The 20,976-nt window shown below is 33.9% G+C and overlaps 2 protein-coding genes across 2 annotated transcripts in view; both read left to right on the top strand.

Annotated features, from left to right (window-relative positions):
• The window catches only part of LOC148616952 (uncharacterized), a 77,403-nt gene that overhangs the window by 26,440 nt on the left and 29,987 nt on the right, over positions 1–20,976 (top strand). The window lies entirely within an intron of this gene.
• LOC148616953 (uncharacterized) overlaps positions 1–20,976 on the top strand; it is a 42,654-nt gene that overhangs the window by 19,461 nt on the left and 2,217 nt on the right. The window contains exon 2 of the mRNA XM_088585098.1: positions 19,418–19,529. Within this exon, the coding sequence (XP_088441224.1) occupies positions 19,418–19,529 (112 nt within the window). The remainder of the gene's footprint in view (positions 1–19,417; positions 19,530–20,976) is intronic.

The raw sequence follows: 20,976 nt of genomic DNA, 5'->3' as shown, positions 1-20,976 counted from the left end.
AATCATTTCCGTTCCGAATATATTTCCCTGCAGAAGAAGGTTTTAAGAAAGAGTATAGAAAAAAAGATCACAAAATAACTTTTAAATTTACTCGAGTTACAATTTGAGAAACGAAAATAAATATCAGTGAAATAAGATGCTTGCTGTAATTTCATAAAATATGGTTATGCAATTATTTTTATCACGTTTTAAAAACACATATAAGATGCTTAATTTTGTTTATGAACACATTTGTTCACCAAATGGACATTAACTGATTACATTAATTTATGTGAAAAAGAGAATTTCATTATAATGAAGAAAAAAGTCGTTAGATATAATGCCATAAATGTGCTATGACACATTTATTGGTACGTTAACTCTTCTATCAAAGAAAACCCGAATCAAAACAGTCATTAACATAACGGTTATGGCGGATTTCATCAGTTTTAAGTGATGAATGTTAAATTAAATCATCTTCCCATCTACAATTATTCTCGAATTCGACAAAACAGCTTTTATCTAAACATATTGACAAACTCAACGACTTGAATTTCACTTTTTTTTTTTCTTTCCTATATAGTAGCATTCTGACTCCACCGGCATTGGAGGAATTTTTACCTAAAACAAAAACGCGTTACTCCTTGTTCGTCCTTATTCACTCGAAAACGTGATCACCACCATGATCTGACTGTTTTGGGCTTAATGTTCGTTTATTGTCTTTTCTGTGTTCTTCCTATTGTCTGATTTAATGGTCATCCCTGAATGAGGCTATATTGTATCTTCAGTACTTTCAGTACTTCTGCAATATGATTACAAACTTTTGTTCCATCAAACACAATTAAAAAAGATTTACAGTACCTGAACCGATCCGTGCAACAAAAATTGCGATCGGTCATCGATCACCAATCAGTTTCCGGTCAGTCATCGATCCGTCAAACCGATCCATTTAACTGGTGATCGCATCACGTGACCACAGAGCGGTCAATGTATTTTACGGTTTTTTGTTGTTTTCTTTATTAACTTCACACATATTTACAATGTAATAGATTAAAACATCAATTTATACTTTTATTTTATATTTCTTTAATTTAAAACATATTTTACGTCATTTTACATAACAAAACTGCGATTAAATCGGTCACCGGTCATCTGTCATCGATCCTTCAGCGATCAATCAGTCAACGGTCGTCGATCCGTCAAATCGATGCGCGAATCGGTTCAAGGACTGTATGAGGCGGTAGCCTTATTTGATGAAATACTGTAAACCTGGAAATTTTAGCGCTGTCTTTTTCGCTTTTATGGATTTCATTTCGTGGAGTTTTCAATTCGCGGTAAATCGTCGGTCCAACAAATGTAGAAATAATCGTAATCAAACAGTACTGTTAAAACATAAATGACCAGTGATATAAAATCGATTGCAAGTTACATAAAAGGTCGTCGTAGGTAAGTGATTTTTTTCACTCTTGGAAGCTAGTACGTCATTTACTTGGCGTTAAAACTAATTTAGTGAATACTTTTACATATAGTTTGAGTTTTCCAATTATGAGTGCCTTTGAAGTTGCCGGTAAAGATTAACCTGTAAATCGTAATATTGACTGCGTGATCTATCAATGATCTTACCAAGCCCACAAGTGTGTGTACTGGACTGTATAATGACATGATTATTTGGCTTATTCATATGAATTGAGGGTAACCTGATTTTTATGATTTACTAATGAAAATGTTGGTAATGAATTAAAGTACTTTACTCATTCTATTCTAATATGTATGTCTTGCATATCACTCTGTGTCCATCGTCAGCTTTAAGTCGTAATATACACTGTCAGTCTCATCTTTACTGAGTTACCTTGTCAAAGACATCAAAATATTTGCAACCGTTGTATTTTCGCGCTACAACCACTATCCCAAAAATTCCACTGTTTACAGTATCGAAATAATGGCGCCTTCATTCCACAATAAACGTTGCTTCCAAAAATGATAAATTATGAGACGTTTTGTTAATCTTTGTCATTTTCTGGAAAATCAATGATAAATTGAATGATCAATCTAAAATAACCAAAACATTAGGTTTGTTTGTTTGTTGGGGTCTAACGTCCGAGCAGCAATATTTCAGCTATATTCAGACGATGAACATGAAATTGATAATAAAATGAACATGAAATGATGATGAAATGAAAAAGGGATGGGACACAAGGGCAATTGGATCGACACATTTTGATTACCACTGGTAATAGGAAGAGGTGGGTAGGGTCGGGCAATTTAGCCTCCTGTGGCGGAGCCCTATGGTTCCTACTCCCAGAGAACACCACAGTAGGGTTCTTTAACGTGCGAGGAACGTGGAATCTTTCCCAACACGGTGCACCACTATGGTTTGCTGTCAGGTTTTCCGTATTATAGCCTGACAACCCCAGCATGTAACACACCAGGGGTACCCCATTCCACCACCTGGGGCACACATCCCAGTTGCTCTGTGGGCAGAGGGCCCTAGCCCCCGGCTAAGGTTCTGAGCACTATTAAGTCGCCTTTTACGACAAGCTTAGCGCTGCTGCAGGCCTATTCTTTCAACACCCGGACCTGCACGGGGCCAAATCATTAGGAGATATACATCGTTTGGAACAAGTTCAGGCCACTTGTTGAATCAACGATTTATCCGGCAATCTTTTGACATTCTTCTATTCAATTGTGCCATACATATGATGGAAATTAAAAACAAAAAACAATAAAGAAAAAATTACAAGAAAAATCATATGAGAATCATCCCAAGCACCAATTACTGATGTAGACTTGTTGCGACACATCCGTTCTCATGCATTCAATGTAAAAAATTCAACATCCTGCATTAAGTCTGCTAAGGAAATTTTGAGATATGGTCTACTTGTACATTTCTATCAAATTGACCGATGGAATGATCAACTCCGCTGAATGTTGTTATTTATTCATTTGTAAATTTTGTACTTTTAACTGTGAAAATTTCGCTATTTTCGCAGTAAGAGCTGTCGCGAAAATTGAACTTTTGCGAATATTTTCATCGAAGAGCATTATACTACAATATCTGGAAAGATCACGAATTTAAAACTGCGGGAATGTAGATTTATCACAGAGCAGTGAAAGAAGTTTCCCGGCGATCAGTATAGAACTATTATAAAGTGGTATGGCTATTCAATTTTAACACATGACCGTATTGTAAATTGCAAATTAGCAGTCAGTGCAAAATCCTCTAAAACGTTGTCTCCCAGAAGCAGAACAATAATATGAACCTGCAATGTAGAGACAGTAGATACAAATAACATAAAAATTGTACCATGGACTCTATAAATTAAGGTTATATCATAAAAGAAAAACGTAATATTATTATCTGATGCTGAATGTGCATTATTTAAAAATCTGAACAGATGAGCCATTGGATATTAAGATTTTTGGCAATATTCAGTGCATTGATTTGTATCGAACATATTTAGATAGTTACCTATTATAGAGTACCTTAACAAGAAAGAACTTCCAAAGCTGAATTTGAGAAAGGCGCTACCTAAAATACTACCAAAGGATTTTGTTCTTATAACTAAGTCGAATTATATACAGTGTGTCCAATGACGAGAATTTTAAGTGTCTATTCTATTTTGTCAAGTAGAATTTCCTGAATTTCTGAAAACACGAGATATCACATTATAAACAAACAGATTTTAAGCACCTCCAGTAATAACAAGTTTGAGATCTGGAGAATATTTACTTATGGCACTTGAAATCTATCTATGTCAATTACAATGACCATTCAACCAATACACACTTGAGATTAGGGTAAGATATGATTCCGTATATATTCCATATGATATTGAAAAAAAACCTAAAACGTAGGAACCAGAATTATATCATTAATGTGTCAGTGTCACGTTAGTCGCGTACCGTAGAACTTTTCTTAACTGAACATCTTTATGCTTTATGTCTTTTAATTTCGTTTCATATACTGTGTATTCAAGTATTTTAATTAATTTATACCAATTTTCGTTAATAAGGGAAGAAACACAAGTTCGTGGATTCTTGAATCGGTGGTTTTAATATTTTCAGTATACACATCAATGGGATTCTCCTGATCGATGGAACCAAATTTTGTGGTTGGACCTACCCACGAAAACCACGAATATTGGTAACAGACGAATAAAAGTACTTTCACAGTAAACATTTTGAACCAAGCTTTTCTTCACAAACAGAAAGGAGTTCCTTAAGAAAGCTTTATTCAATGAAAAATACGCTGCTATCATTCGAACATTATAGCTCACACGCATTTGTAGCCAGTATTATTGATAATGCTAATGTAAAGCGAAACAAAATTTGCGCAAAACATTCTAATTCAAATGGAAATGTTTATTTTATGATTAAATCAACGGGACGTAACGTCTGAATGCAAATGCATTAATATTGCTATTGTAGAGCAAAACAAAAACAAGGAAATATATTTATTTTTAAATAATTTTATGATGATATCAACGAAAATCTTCAGCTTGATTCAAATTTATGAATGAAAATCAAGTAACAAAGGACAATGACCAAACAGAAATCACAACTAACACGTAGATAGAAACAATAGTAAGTGAGCAAACTGGACTAAGCGTCCTCTGCATTTTTTTGTTTTGTTTTTGTTTTTTGTTTGTTTGTTTGTTTGTTTGTTTTTTTGTTTTGATTTTTTTGTTTTTTTTTTTTTTTTGCTTTTTTGTTTATTTTTTGCTTTTTAATTGTCAAATTCATTGTAGACGAACGAAAAACATAAAACTAGGTTCTCACGGTTTACATATGTATACCTTACCATAATGATTTATAAGTTCATGTATCTGACTATAAAGCCTTTGAATAGAATACTTTAATCTTGTAGAAATATAACCCTTTTCCAGAAGAAGCCTAATTGTAAGAAATCTAGCGCTGAGATTTTAAAAATAGGATATTCATATTAAATTTGGCAAATAGCAATAATTGTAATTGACAGCAGATAGTTAATCTATGGATAAGAATGAATATGTCAACTTTATAATAATTGCTCATTTTGGCAGGCTGTACACGTGTTTCCCGGAGTAACCATTTACCAAAATCGAAGGAAGTTTAAGATCCAAAATTAATTTGTGAGACAACATCATAGGTTTTAAGAATGAAAGTTTGTACATTCCATATATTATGTTGTAAAAACATACCGGATGTATTTTAAATATAAGTTTGTTCGCGGTTTTTGGTTCATGGTCCAATATTAAATTGTATACAAGACCACAAATGAGTGATGAAAGTAAAATTTAGCACCGAGAAGTTCTATCATGTGGGAAACCAAAAATGAAACATCAGTGTTTGTGTGTTTTCAATTTTTTTTTCTACAGCAAATTTTGGTGTAGTCAAGGTCAGACAATTATGACGAATTGGCTTGTGAATAACCTTCGGCATCTATGGTCCACTAATTATGACATCAACACAGAGGTTTTTTTTAATAAAATGATAATATACAAATATAAATGTAACATGTTATTTAGATGTTCCAAACATTGACAGAACGACAAATTGCTTGCAACATTCCCTTTAAGCTTGAAATTTGAGCCATTTAAAACCAAACAATTCACTCAACATTTTTATAATTATAGTATAAAACTTTTCAATAATTATCATCATATAATGTTTATTGTAATCAATATTTACCAACTATTGTTAACATTATATTCTTGATAATGTATTACTTCACAATTAAAAATTAATCTTGAGTATGTTAAATTTCTATGATGGTTTTAAATGTCTCACTGCTAAAACACAAGGAATTAAAAAGTTATATCAAAGTTGCATGAAATGTATAATCGGTTGTAAAGGGCAAACTGAAAGCAATAAAATAAAAATGCAGGGAGCAGTCGATATGGAAGAGTAATCAAAGGAACCAAGGTTATAGGGTAATCAAACGAATGCAATCCAGGGACAAAGACCAGACATGGAAAACAGACATACACAACGAAGAACATTAAATAGCTGCAAAATGCATACAAAGTAACAAAAGTAAATAAGAAACTCGGACTCCACAAAAAAACTGGGAGATTAAACCAGCTGCACCTGTAGGGTAAGCGTCCTCTGCTTTTCTAGAAACAACTGCCGAGTTGTTCATAAAAAATTAAGTCAGGGGTAGACGACAGAGGAAAACTATCATTTGCTTCAAAATTAAAGACCTCACGGCCTTTGTCCACTCTGACAGAGAATCAATGTCTTCTTGTTCTCGTTTTATCCACTTTCTTACGTAGTCCTTCACGGCATAAATAAGAACATTTAAGGTATAATTCCAGTTCATGGAGCGTGGTTAAACGTCATTTACGATGTGATTTATTGTCTTTTTTTTCGAAAGTTTAGTAATTGACAAAATATGCATATTTGGCCTATATCGAATCTAATAGCTACCATGCATCAAGTACAAATGTGTGTCTTCAAATAAATGCACACTCAATTCAATATGGTAAAAGAATTAAACTTATGTTCGACTGTAAGGTATTACCATAAAACAAGGATGTTCTAAAAGGTATTTACTACCAAACCGTTTTTGATTGTTTTATTTGTATCAAGAGAGGTTGTTTTAAAGGCTTTGCCTGCTTTTTTAAATTTCTTTAAGTGATCAAAATATACCCCGTTTGATAATTTTACGACGAATAAAATGATCGCCATAGAGATTAATACATCCAAAACAAAACACTTATTTGAAAACATGAACAATTGGAGGTGCTCGTTGTACACGCATTGTAAAATGCATATCACTTTTTGTATGAAAAAAAGTTATAAAAATGGGTAAAACATTATGCAGCAGTCAATTATTTGCTGTGTTTTGCAAATACACAAATAACCAATCATTCACATATTGCAAAAAGTGCTGCAGGCTTCGAGTTTCATGGGCTTACATGGTACATGCTATATCACTTATCAATGTGAAGATTAATCAATGAAATTGTTTAATATTGCACTTGTCTAATTGAAATGCATTTTTGCATAATTATGAAGAGGGGATCAAATACCAAGCAAATTTAATAGCTAGTTTAGGTGAAATAATGCAATGTATGTACTGAAAAATATGTGACATTGAAATGTTTTGTATGAATTTTTAAAAATGTACAGAAGACGTTTTACCAAAAAGAGTTGACTTTTTCGTCACTCAAAAAAAAATACCCCTACGATTTTCACTGACGATTGCGATGTATACGTATATATTTGTATAAAATAAGGTTATTGTAATATTTCCTATATTGAATTACTTGAATTGTAACACTATACAATGAATTTGTCATGATTTGTGAATGAGATGTTTGTTATAAATATTATACTTAAAAAAACATTGTAATAGCATATAATTCAATTGAACTGGCTATTTCAAAATCTATTTTCTTTTCTAGCTACATGTATACTTTTATCTATAATTTTAGCCATTTTTACAGTACTACCACTTGGGCCCTTTGCAGGTCCAGGTGTTAAAAGAATAGGCCTGCAGCAGCGCTAAGCTTGTACTACCACTGAGGCCCCGTGCAGGCCCAGGTGTTAAAAGAATAGGCCTGCAGCAGCGCTAAGCTTGTCGTAAAAGGCGACTAAATAGTGCTCATAACACTACCCGGGAACTAGGGCGCTCTGCCACAGAGCAACTGGGATGTGTGCCCCCAGGTGGTTGAATGGGGTACCCCAGGCGTGTTACATGCTGGGGTTGTCAGGCTATAATACGGAAAACCTGACCGCAAACCATAGTGGTGCACCGTGTTGGGAAAATGCCACTAAATTGCCCGACCCTACCCACCTCTGCCTATTTCCAGTGGTAATCAAAATTTGTCGACCCCATTGTCCTTGTGTTCCATCCTTTTTTCATTTCATGATCTTTTCATGTTCATTTTATCATCAATTTCATTTTCATCGTCTGAATATAGCTGAAATATTGCTGCTCGGACGTTAAACCCCAACAAACAAACAATACTACCACTGGGATTGAACCAAAATCAGAATTTAAATATTGTAAAGAATATTGGATACGTCTAGTTAAAGAGCAAAACAAACCAAAACAAAAAAGAAAAAAAACAAGACCATGTGATATAGAAATTCAATTAGCTACATTTCACATTTGGTAATTGACAAAAACGTGAATGTTCAAGAAACCGTAGTTATAGGGATGGTTGGTCTAAGCATCTCGAAACAACTTTTTGTTTCAGTCTCAAGGCCGAACGAAATAGCTACCATGCATCGAGTACAAATATGTATTTAAACTCAATGTAATTAAGTGTAAGTTTGTGTAAGAATCAGGCAAAATTTAAAGAAAATACTCAGAAACATGTATGTAAAAACCTACCACTCTGACAATATAATATCACTCAAGGATGCTTCCTTATTTCAAAAGACCATTTTTGTTCTCTGCATCACTGATGTGCGCAGACATTTATCAATATAGTGTAAGAAAAATGAGGTTTTCGACAGAGTTATCTGCACTTGAAATCTTTATTTGCAGTTCAGTGCATTTCAATATTATAATGCAAGTGACAAAACTGATATGAAAATCTTGTCTGTTTTCCTTGATGGTGCAAAAAGCCAAATTAAAAATTTAAAACGTTGGTTTTTGTTCATACCATGTTAAATCACTGCACTGATTCTTGCAGAAACTGACATTTAAAGCAATATTGTGAACGAATCAAACGCCTTTCAGACTGTACGACATTACGGTAAAATGAGGATATGCGATAAAGTAATTACTTCATCCCTTTTTTGTATAATTCTTGATAGATAGTTTTTTTCAGGGTTTTGCCAGCAAAGTATTTATAATTTTAGGTGTATCAAAGTATGGCCGTTTTGATGACCAGTTAAATGATTGCCATATTAATAAATACAGAACATTTATTTATAAAAACATGCAAAAAACGGTGCTTGCTCTACACGCATTGTAAAATGCATATTACTTTTTTATAGAAAAAAAACCTTAAACAATGGGAGATAAATTAAGCAACAGTAAACTTGTTCATAGCCATTAAGTGCTGTAGACAGGTTGCAAATACAAAAATACCAATCATAAATATGTATAAACAAAACGCAGTTTTCCCAGTTTAATGGTCCTAGATGGTATATGGGTACATAATATATCAATGTAGAGATTAAGCAGTAAAGTTATTTAATGTCATACTTTTCTAAGTGAAAGACTTTTTTTGCATTAATTAGCGGAGGAAGTCAAATATCAATCGACACAAATAGCTAGTCTAAGGAGGTCGACCTTGGATAAAGGACATGACTCCTGAAATCTGTGATATGTTTGTATTATATACAATTTCACCAAAGCCTATAAAGCATTCATTTGAAACAGAATGAAATCAATCCAAGTTACTTTGATGCTTACATGAGATTGATGTAAAATGCTAAATACAAACGTTCCAATGATTTGTATGAGTTGTGTCCCTTACGCTAGGTCTACCTCCTTCAGTGAAATCATGCATTGTATATACTTGGAATATGTAACATATGTACAATATGTAATATGTACAATATTTTAAAAATACACAAAAGAAATATTGCCGAAAGGAGTATACTGTTTTATTATTCAATACAAATATTTCTAAAAAAAAAAAATGGTTGCATTTTTGTGCATTTAAAAAAAAATTAGAAATAATGACATTACCAAGAAAATTTCTTTGATATCTAAATATTCTTTACAAAAAAATCAAATAAATTAAAGATTGTCGATGATATTGGTTTCTATGAACTTAGTAATGTGAGATAAGTTCAATTAAAGTATTTATTCAAGTTCAGAATAGCGTTTGCAGGCAGCCCTCACAGAAAATGCAAGAATCTTGCAAAGTCAGAAAAAATAGAATAATTTTACGCCAGTTATCTAATTGTCAAATGATGTATGATTTGAATTACGCCCGAGAATTTCAAACGGCGTGGCTGTAGCGGTAAGTAAGAGAGGAACGAATGTCTGCCGCTGTGTGGAGCTTGGTATTTATTATGCACATTGATCTTGCACATTAAGCGTACATTTTGTATAAAGTAAGAATATTGTGTTCTTCCCTATACTATATGACTTCAGGTAATGCACGATTGCACAATGAGTTTGACCTGGTGTGGGAAGCATTGTATTTTTGTTATAAATATTATATTTATAAAAACAGTGTGAAAGCATTAAGTTCAAATGTTCTGGCTATTTTAATTTAAAATCTCTTTTCTAGATACATTTATACTTTTAATAACTACAATTTCGGATATATAGTATTCAAGTTTGGTAATTGACATGACCTAACCACGATATTTTGATATTTTAAATGGTAACGGGTATATTTAGGGAAAGAGCAAAAATAAAAAATAAAAAGGAAGCTCATGTGATTTTAAAAAGTGTAATTATGTAATGCATGTACATAGTCATGTGAATTTGCCATTGTCAATGAATCACATGTCTGTGTTTACATTCCATGACCACATGATATCATATTGGTACGATGACATTAATGTATGTAAAAATTAACATTCAATAAAATTTAGATAAAATGAGAAGGCACAATTGATAATTATGAAATATATTAATCAAATCAATATTGAAATACATGTTGAATTCAACGTTGTGTATGTCTGTATAATAATCAACTTAAACGCTGAGCCATGTTACTGAAGGTCGTATCAAGGTTGTTTCTTCGAAGACTATTTCATAGTTTTTGAGGTTAAATGTTTGTATACCATCATGTTTATCAAGGTTGTTACTTCGAAGACTATTTCATAGTTTTTGAGATTAAATGTTTGTATACTCTCATTTTTATCAAGGTTGTTACTTCGAAGACTATTTCATAGTTTTTGAGGTTAAATGTTTGTATACCATCATGTTTATCAAGGTTGTTACTTCGAAGACTATTTCATAGTTTTTGAGATTAAATGTTTGTATACTCTCATGTTTATCAAGGTTGTTACTTCGAAGACTATTTCATAGTTTTTGAGGTTAAATGTTTGTATACTATCATGTTTATCATAGTTGCTACTTCGAAGACTATTTAATAGTTTTTGAGGTTAAATGTTTGTATACTCTCATGTTTATCATAATTGTTACTTCGAGGACTATTTAATAGTTTTTGAGGTTAAATGTTTGTATACTATCATGTTTATCATAGTTGCTACTTCGAAGACTATTTAATAGTTTCTGAGGTTAAATGTTTGTATACTCTCATGTTTATCAAGGTTGTTACTTCGAAGACTATTTCATAGTTTTTGAGGTTAAATGTTTGTATACTCTCATGTTTATCATAGTTGCTACTTCGAAGACTATTTCATAGTTTTTGAGGTTAAATGTTTGTATACTCTCATGTTTATCAAGGTTGTTACTTCGAAGACTATTTCATAGTTTTTGAGATTAAATGTTTGTATACTCTCATGTTTATCAAGGTTGTTACTTCGAAGACTATTTCATAGTTTTTGAGGTTAAATGTTTGTATACTATCATGTTTATCATAGTTGCTACTTCGAAGACTATTTAATAGTTTTTGAGGTTAAATGTTTGTATACTCTCATGTTTATCATAGTTGCTACTTCGAAGACTATTTCATAGTTTTTGAGGTTAAATGTTTGTATACTCTCATGTTTATCATAGTTGCTACTTCGAAGACTATTTCATAGTTTTTGAGGTTAAATGTTTGTATACTCTCATGTTTATCATAGTTGTTACTTCGAAGACTATTTCATAGTTTTTGAGGTTAAATGTTTGTATACTCTCATGTTTATCATAGTTGTTACTTCGAAGACTATTTATAGTTTTTGAGGTTATATGTTTGTATACTCTATAAACTTGTGGTAAAAACATACGTGTCTATTTCAAATGTAAGATTGTTCTCTGTTTGTGGTTCAAAATCATCCAAAATCAAATTGAATACAAGAACAAAACCATGAGATTGTAGTAATATGCAGCACCAAGACATTCTACCATGTGTAATAGCAAAGATAAAACATTTGATAGGTTTTAAGTGTCACTCCCTGTAAGAATCAGGCGGTAGGTGAAACATTGTATAAAAAAAACCATCATTTTGATTAGGTAATGTGACTATCAGAATCAAGGAAAACAGACAAGATTTTCCATATTACGCTGCACCATTGAGTTATAATTTTGAAAAAGAATATTTCAAAGGAAGATAATTCTGCCAATAACTTCATTTTCTACGATTCTATTGAAAAAAATCTGAGAAAATGTATTTATGCAGAGATTAAATAATGGTCTTTTCAAATAGGAAAAGCAAGCTTGAGTGATATTTTATTGACAGATCGGTGGAGTTGTTGACATGCATGTTTCTGATTTTTGCCATTTTGCCTGATTCTAAGAAGCTCTTACATATAAGAACTGTTATACAGGGTTTTTTATTGCGTTTTTTATCTTCCTTTGTATTTCATTTTAATGCTGCTAATGATGAGAGGTTACTCCTTTAAACACTTTTATAGAATATCGAAACTTGCAATATTAAATGATTTAATCTTTTGTATTAAATGGACGAAAGTTTGTACATGTACATTCATTATATTTTTTTAATTTCAAATGTAATTTTGTTCACTGATTTGGTATCAAACGACCTAAGAAATTTTAAAGTGAGGCATTCTGTGAAGTAACTTGCATAATTTGTAACTTAAACTTTTAAACACAAAATGGTTTTCAAAGGCGCCATACCACTATGCTTTCTGAACTATCTTTCTATTCATAATGTTATTTCCCTATAACCAATTTTTAGTGGAGTCCGAGTTGCTTTTTTTTTACTTTTGTTACTATGTATGCATTTTTTGGCTATTTAATGTTCTTTGTTCTTAAATGTAGGAAAAATCTCAAAGACTCTGATACCCCTAATCTCAAAACTAACGAGGACCTCACGCAAATACGCAATACCCTGGCCTACAGAGCCTGTCAGCTTAAAAAGAAGGTTGTCATATCCCAAACGTGGACCATAGCTGGGAAGATATTTCTAAAAGACAACCGTGACCGCATCAATACCATCACGACTGAATTTGCTCTAAAGAAACGTATCATGGAGACCTTTCCTAGAGCGATCGATATAGCCTATCCACCAGTTGCCCAACCTGAAGATGTTGCGTCATCAACCCAATCATATGTTGCAGCAGTAATGTCCTGATTTAAAACTGTTTGACAACAAATGAAATCTATAAGTTTGTCTAATATTGACTTCTGTTATTAATTAATCGTACTACGTACAATGTTATAGTTATTTTATGCACTCAGGCGTTAAATTTTGTCACACTTATTTTCATGTCACGTGTCTAATCCACCATCAAAATTCTCGCCTCAAGCAAAGGTAGTTTAAATTATTAGTATTAAATCTGCTGTCTAAATTCGAGGCAAATGATGTTTTGGTCTGATTACTGTAAATATTAATACTCCAATCATTAATAGCAAATATTTTTTCTTTCACAAACTATTTTCTTCTTGTATATACTGTTTTTATTACAATTGAAATGCTAAAAGGTGTTTACAAATCTCAGATACATGCACATTACTGTCTACGGTACTTTACCTTTGGTCACTCTCATTCATGTTATGATCAATCATGTGTGACATAATGGGTATCGGGGTAGAACAAGACAGAATGAGAGTTGGCCGTTTTGCTTTTGCACTAAATACAAAAGATCCCTTGCATTAATTACATTTTTGCGCCCTATATTGATAGTTTATCCGAATAATGGTAAAACACATTGTACAGATATTTATATGCCGCTTATGTTATTGAATCTTGATAGTGTTTTATTAATTGTCTTACTTCTTGTCATTATTGAGTTTTTGTTCATGATCAGCGGTTTGCATCCTAACCCTGGTCCTTCAGATACCGATTCAAATTTTGATATTCACAGCGAACATTCAGATCGCTCATCAGATTTATCTAGTTTACACGATGTACTTTCCAACTCGGTTTTTTACATTTGAACGTCCAAATTCTAATACCGAAATTAGACTTAGTTGCAGCAGAATTTGGCGAGTTTGATATACTTCCATTTACTGAAACTTGGTTAAACGACACAAATGCACTTGGCTCGATCGAGCTCCTCAACTACCAAAAACCATTTCGAAAAAAAATAGGGCTGGTGATAAAAAAAGGGGGAGGGTCGTTGTTTATGTTCATGATAATATTTATGCAATTAGACGTACTGACCTAGAAGTGCCGGAAGTTGAAGCACTGTGGATTCAGTTAAAAAAAAACAGTTACTTTTTACGTACCACCTAACAGTAACATTGATGTTTGGTTTAAAGTTGAACGCTCTATCGACTCTGCAGTGAACGATGCAAACTGCGATCATATTATTATTACTGGTGATTTTAATGATAACCAACAAAATGTTAACTCTAAGGTAAAACAATTCTGTATGTCATATAGTTTGGAGAAGATGATCGATGAGCCAACAAATTCACCGAACATTCGTCGTCCATCATTAATTTGATAATAACCAGTTGTTCAGATTTAGTATCATATACTGGAGTTTTACCCCCTCTATTAAATCAGATAAGATACCATTGTCCAATATTTGGAATTATAAGCAGCCTCAAACCACTTAACAAATCATTTAAACGTAAGATATGGCTGTACGATCGTAGTGATTATTACACATATAGACATACATTGTCAAATATTAATTGGAACGACATTTTTGCAAACAGTGATGTAGATTGTATAACTCGCGACGTGTCGACGCGTATTTTGGATGCGGCCGACCAATGTATTCCAAATAGATATGTAACAGTCCGTAAATCGGATCCAAACTGGATGAATAACAACATTCGTAGACTCATACGTAAAAAATGGCGAATTCATTCAAAAGCAAGGAGTTCAAATAGAGAGTCAGATTGGGCAAAATTTAGACATATTCGAAATGAGCTAACTATTTTTATTCATCGCTCTCAAGATGATTATATTGCAAATATGGTTAGTAAAATTGTAAACTGCAAACGAATGACCAAAAACTGGTGGAAAATATGTAACCAGATTTCTGGAATGAAGCGATCGAGTGTCGGCATCCCCCTTTGTTAAAAAACGATGTGCTTAACCTGATGATAACGAAAAGGCAAACGAATTCATTTTTTTTTTTTTTTTTTTTTTTTTTTTTGCTTTGCCGGATGACTTCTGTTCTTCCTTAGCGGATACTATGCTCGATAAAATATATATCTCAGAGACGGACGTTGTTGATGTGTTGCTCAATTTGAACATCAGTAATGCTCGCGGACCTGACCTTATAAATCCACGTTTATTGAAAGCCGGTGCCCCATTTTTAAAAACGCAGTTATGTATACTCTTTAATTTGTCGTTGACTGATGCAATTTTTCCAACAGATTGGAAAAAGGCCAACATTATTCCGGTTTTTAAGAACGGAAATGCTAACGAAGTTAAAAACTACATACCAATTTCGCTGTTAAATATTATTTGGAAGTGTATGGAAAGGTGCGTCTATAAGTATGTACATAACTTCCTCTTACACCACAATGTTATAACTGCTCACCAATCTGGTCTTTTATTTAAACTAAGGAACCACGGTATTTTGGGAAAAGTGTTGGAGTGGTTTAAGAGTTATTTGAGCGGTAGAACTCAACGCGTTTGTTTGAATGGGGGTCGCTCGGAATGGACATCCATAAAAGCCGGCGTACCGCAAGGTTCGATTTTAGGACCTCTGTTATTTGTTATATTTATAAACGACATCGTTGTAGACGTAGATGCGACTATTAAGTTATTTGCTGACGATACTAGCCTCTTTGTAACCGTCGATTCGTCGTTATCGCCGCGAATATCTTAAATAATGACCTCGCGAAAATTCACCAGTGGGCAACTACTTGGCTGATAAAATTTAATCCACAGAAAGCCGATACGGTGCTTATTTCGCGCAAGTTTACACGAATGGTACATCCGGTATTAAAGATGAACGATCACGACATACAGGAAGTGACAAGCCATAAGCATTTGGTATAACATTTTCAGATAACGGATCGTAGCAAAATCACATCGACAATATTGTCAAAAAAGCGTTTATCCGTGTAAATGCACTTCGTCGCTTGAGATTAGTTCTTGATAGATTTACACTCGGAAAAATGTATTTCTCACACGTTAGACCACTAATGGAATATGGCGACGTCATTTGGGACAACAAACATAAAATATTTGTCTGAAAAAGTCGAGAGTGCACAAATCGAGGCCATTCGAATAGAAACGGGTGGGACTAAACTAACTTCTACAGCAAAATTATACGCCGAGACAGGGTGGGAAAAGCTCGCAGATCGTAGAAAGAATCATAAACTTATTATGATTCATAAAATAGTGCATAAGAAAGGTCCTGACTATCTTTGTAATTTGATACCAAACACATTTCGGACCTGCATCATCATTTTACTTGACATTCCATCAACGTGGCCGAAATACGTACGAGAAACAATATCAATTCTGGTTACTTTTTACCTTCAAGTGTCAAATTATGGAACAACTTGCCTGTCGACATTCGAAAGGCGTCGTCGTTAGAAACTTTCAACAACTATTTGAAAGTTCAGAACGTAAAATGCCCAACATACCTCTATATCGGCAGTAGAATCGGTCAGGTGCTCCATGCACGATTATGTGTGGATAGTAGTTCCTTGAATGCTCATTTATTTGCGCGAAATCTTGTCGATAACCCATATTGTACATACGGTCAGTCTGATACGTCAGCCGATTATCTTCTTCATTGTAACAAGTATGCAACCATTCGCCAGACACACGTTGTCGTTAGATTTACAAATCTCGTTAACTCCAAAAATTTGCCTCATGGATTAGATGCTCTAACTTGAGAACAAAATATTTATATATTTACAAATGTGCAAAAGTATATAGTAGACAGTAAAAGGTTTGTGAACACCCAACTATAATCAATTACCTATTAATGCATTTCATCCTTTTTTCCTAAATACTTATTATATTCTTCAACATGTGAGCATGCAATAGAACATATGTGCTAATCAAATTGTCATTCTTATAAGCAGTATAAGTATAAGATATGCTTGTTTCCAAATCCTTTACTTATTACTATTATGTTTTGTAATTTATTGTAATCAAACTATTTCTGAATAAAATATGTTTAAACTAAAGTTATTTGTTGTGTTTGTCTTCTCCCTCATATTTTTTGTTGTCCTACCGATTTATGATAAGTTTAAATTATTTCATATGAATTGAGATCCGTGCAGGTCCGGGTGTCAAAAGAATAGGCCTGCAGTGGCGCTACGCTTGTCGTAAAAGGCGACTAAATAGTGCTCAGAACCTTAGCCGGGGGCTGGGTTGTTTGCCCCAGGTGATGGAATGGGGTACCCCTGGTGTGTTACATGCTGGGGTTGTCATGCTTTAATACGGAAAACCTGACCGCAAACCAAAGTGGTGCACCGTGTTGGGAAAGATGCCACCTTCCTCGCACATTACAAAACCCTAGTGTGGTATTCTCCCGGAATAGGAACCATGGGGCTCCGCCACAGGAGGCTAAATTGCCCGACCCTACCCATCTCTCCTCATTTCCAGTGGCAATCAACATTTATTGGGCCCATTATCCTTGTGTCCCATCCCATTTTTCATTTCATCATCATTTCATGTTCATCGTCTGAATATAGCTGAAATATTGCTGCTCGGGCGTTAAACCCCAACAAACAAACAAACAAATCATATTATTTGATGGTCCCATGCTCTTTGCAGTTTTGGGTGAAAGATATATTAATAAAGTTAAAAACATTCGTATTCAAGATTTTGATCATCTTCACAATGTCGCATTTTTAATATCGTCCCAGAAAATACGCTCATGATTTTCTGTCAAACAAGTAGAGGTAAGACGTTTAAGGGCAAATAAACCATGTCATTAAGAATGTAATACAAATACTCTTCCGGTTATCATTTTTTTAAGAATTTGTCCCCGACTATTTCGTAGTTTTACAACTTCCATCGCATACAGGGAATATAATGTAAGCATAGAAAGTTCTGAAAAATTAGCAACGACGTTAGAACTGTCAAATTTGCTTCTTGGTCGTTCCCTCCGTGGGACTCGAACTCGTACCGCTGTGACATCTATGACAATACCGCCTGAGTCTAGCGCCATAGACCACTCGGCCAGCTAGGCTATATAAAAATGTAGCTTTCGCTGGCCGGGTCGTTCCTCCTCGTAGGATTAATTTAGGGTCTTAACTTAGTACACGATGTACGGCTGTACGGGACAGCTCATCTAGGTGTTGTTATGTAGGATAGAGGATCAAATTAACGATACATGTCACAACAAATCAATATTATACAAAATATCAGAATGTAACGACTCTCTTCACTACACTGCTCCATCGGACCAATTGATACAGGAAAGCTAATGTAAGCATAAAAAGGTCTGAAAAATTCCCAACGATGTTAGAACTATCAAATTTGCGAAGTAAATGTTTGGTCGTTCCCCTCGCAGTGGTCTAGGGCGCTGGACTTTGTGCAGGCAATGTTGCCAGATGTCACAGCGGTACGAGTTTGAGTCAGATTTCAGCTATCTCTTAGTGTGTCAAATATAATATTGTGCACTTGTCCCATGTGAACTCAGCGAAACTCTTTATTGAATTAGCAGTTAATTGAACTTTTGTTATGTGCACCGTATCAAAATAAATAACCCCAATCTCGTGTATGTAAGGCTACTATCTCCAAAAATCATTGGGATTGATCTAAGAATGGGATTTAACCAGCTTCTAGTATAATAGATCAATTTGTAAATCATGACCTATATCTGAAAATATATAATCCTCTGTCAGGTTGTTTGAACTTCAATTATATAATGCAAACTAGAAATGAAACAGCTTTCGAAAATATTGTAATTTTCACCTGCCTTGCAAGCAAGTAGTGAAACAATATATTTCTTTTCCACCCTTAGCTATGCATGTTATATCATATCATATCAACAGCGGGCTCAGGGGTAAACGTTATACAACATATGTTGACTAGAGCACTGCAAAATGACAGAATATAAGAAGGGGGGAAATCTTCTGTTACAAAGAGTGATTATGCTCAGTATATGCAATTTGATGTTGCTTCTTCTATGTATGGTGTTTGATGTCAATGGACAATGTTCTATTGGAGCTGGCGAGAAATCACCGAGTACGGCTATTATGTTATACATGTAATAAAATGTAATAATAATTGTATTGTATGCCGAGACAAAAGTAAGGAACAAGATTTTTTTTGTGACGTTTTCGTGTCCTCGCGTAGATGTATTTATGCCTTAATTCAAAGGTTTGTATGGACAGTTCATAGGAACATTATTCCATTGCGAAACTGTAAGATATAGGAAAACCATTTGCTGATAATATGTTTTCGAACTTAAATCGTTAATCGATACTTAATTACACTTACATATATGATCTTCATTTATACTATTTTTTTTACTTTGTGTTGTGAGATATTTGTTGAAATTTCAACTTAATCGATTATTTCGATAGATGGTGTTGAGTGCATTTACGAAGGAGTCACAATTGAACATGGCGATTCCTATGAGTCAACTGAATCATGCGTAGAATGTACTTGTTATGAAGGCACCCTACATTGTTGTTCGTGAGTACTTATTTGTAATTACATCTATAACATCTAATTTGCAACCAATTTGCGTTAACAAATAGTTAATAGTTAATAGATATTGAAGGGCCTGAAAAATTCCAACGATGTTAGAACTTTCAAAGTTGCGATACAAATTTTTTAAAATATTTGGTCGTTCCCTCCCTGTACTATACTACCGTACATCGTGTACTAAGTTAGTCCTAAATTAATCAACGAGGAGGAATGACCCGGCCAGCGAAAGCTATATTGTTATAGCCTAGTTGGCCGAGTGGTCTAGGGTGCTGGACTTAGTGCACGCAGTGTTGACATAGATGTCTCTGTGGTACGAGTTCGAGTCCCGCGGAGGGAACGACCAAAAATGTGCTTCGCAAATTTGAGTTCTAACATGGTTGGGAATTTTTCAGACCCTCCTATAAGTTTACGTTATCTTCCTTGTATCAATTTGATCGGATGGAGCAGTGTAGCGAATAGAGTCGTCACATTTTGAGACGTTTGTATAATATTGATTTGTTGTGATATGCATCATTATTTTGATCCTCTATCCTACATAATGACACCTAAATGAACTGTACCGTACTTCCATATATCGTGTACTAAATTACAGCCCTAGGTTAATCCTACGAGGAGGAATAACCCGGCTAGCGAAAGCTAGATTTTAAATAGCCTAACTGGACGAGTTGTCTAGGGCGCTGAACTTTGTGCAGGCAGTGTTGCCATAGATGTCTCAGCGGTATTAGTTCGAGTCCCGCGGAGGGAACGACCAAAAATTTGCATCGCAAATTTGAAAGTTCTGACATCGTTGGGAATTTATCAGGCCTTTCTATAAGTTTACGTTATCTTCCCTGTATCAATTTGATCCGATGGAGCAGTGTAGCGAATAAAGTCGTCACATTCATATACATATAAATATAACGAGCTATTACCTATGTAAATAAATTTTACACTTATAAAGGAAATAATTAATAAATGTATATTCAGGAAAAGTATTGACACTATATAAAACTCATAAAAAAGATCTCGAGTCACTAATACTAAAAAACATCATAATGCAAGTTTGAACTTCTATTGCAATTTTTCGATTCTCATTTCAGAAAAATCCGTCCATACTCATCTTCGCAATCATTTAACTTTATTTGCAATTATTTATTGTTAATATTTCCTGTGCTTCTTTAGCCAGGGCAATTTTTAACATTTATGTTGTAATATACCGGAAAAAATAAATCGTTATGGAAATGGGGGTTTAGCGCGCTTAAAAAAGTTCCAATATTCCTATTTGAAATGCCTGTACCAAATTTAAGACCAATTCAGTGGTTTCAAGCTTTCCGGATTTTCTCCTGGTATGGTAATTTGTTGTACGGACTTTCTTTTTGACTATTTCATTTGTCTATTGACTGAATTCTTCCAGGTCGGTAATTTTGTTTAAACCCTTCATTTAGTTGATAGA

Source organism: Perna viridis, chromosome 5 (genome assembly GCF_037379345.1).
Source record: "Perna viridis isolate PV_CMFRI_1.1 ecotype Kerala chromosome 5, ASM3737934v1, whole genome shotgun sequence".
Taxonomy (NCBI): Eukaryota; Metazoa; Mollusca; class Bivalvia; order Mytilida; family Mytilidae; genus Perna; species Perna viridis.
This window is presented reverse-complemented; position numbering and strand designations above follow the sequence as displayed.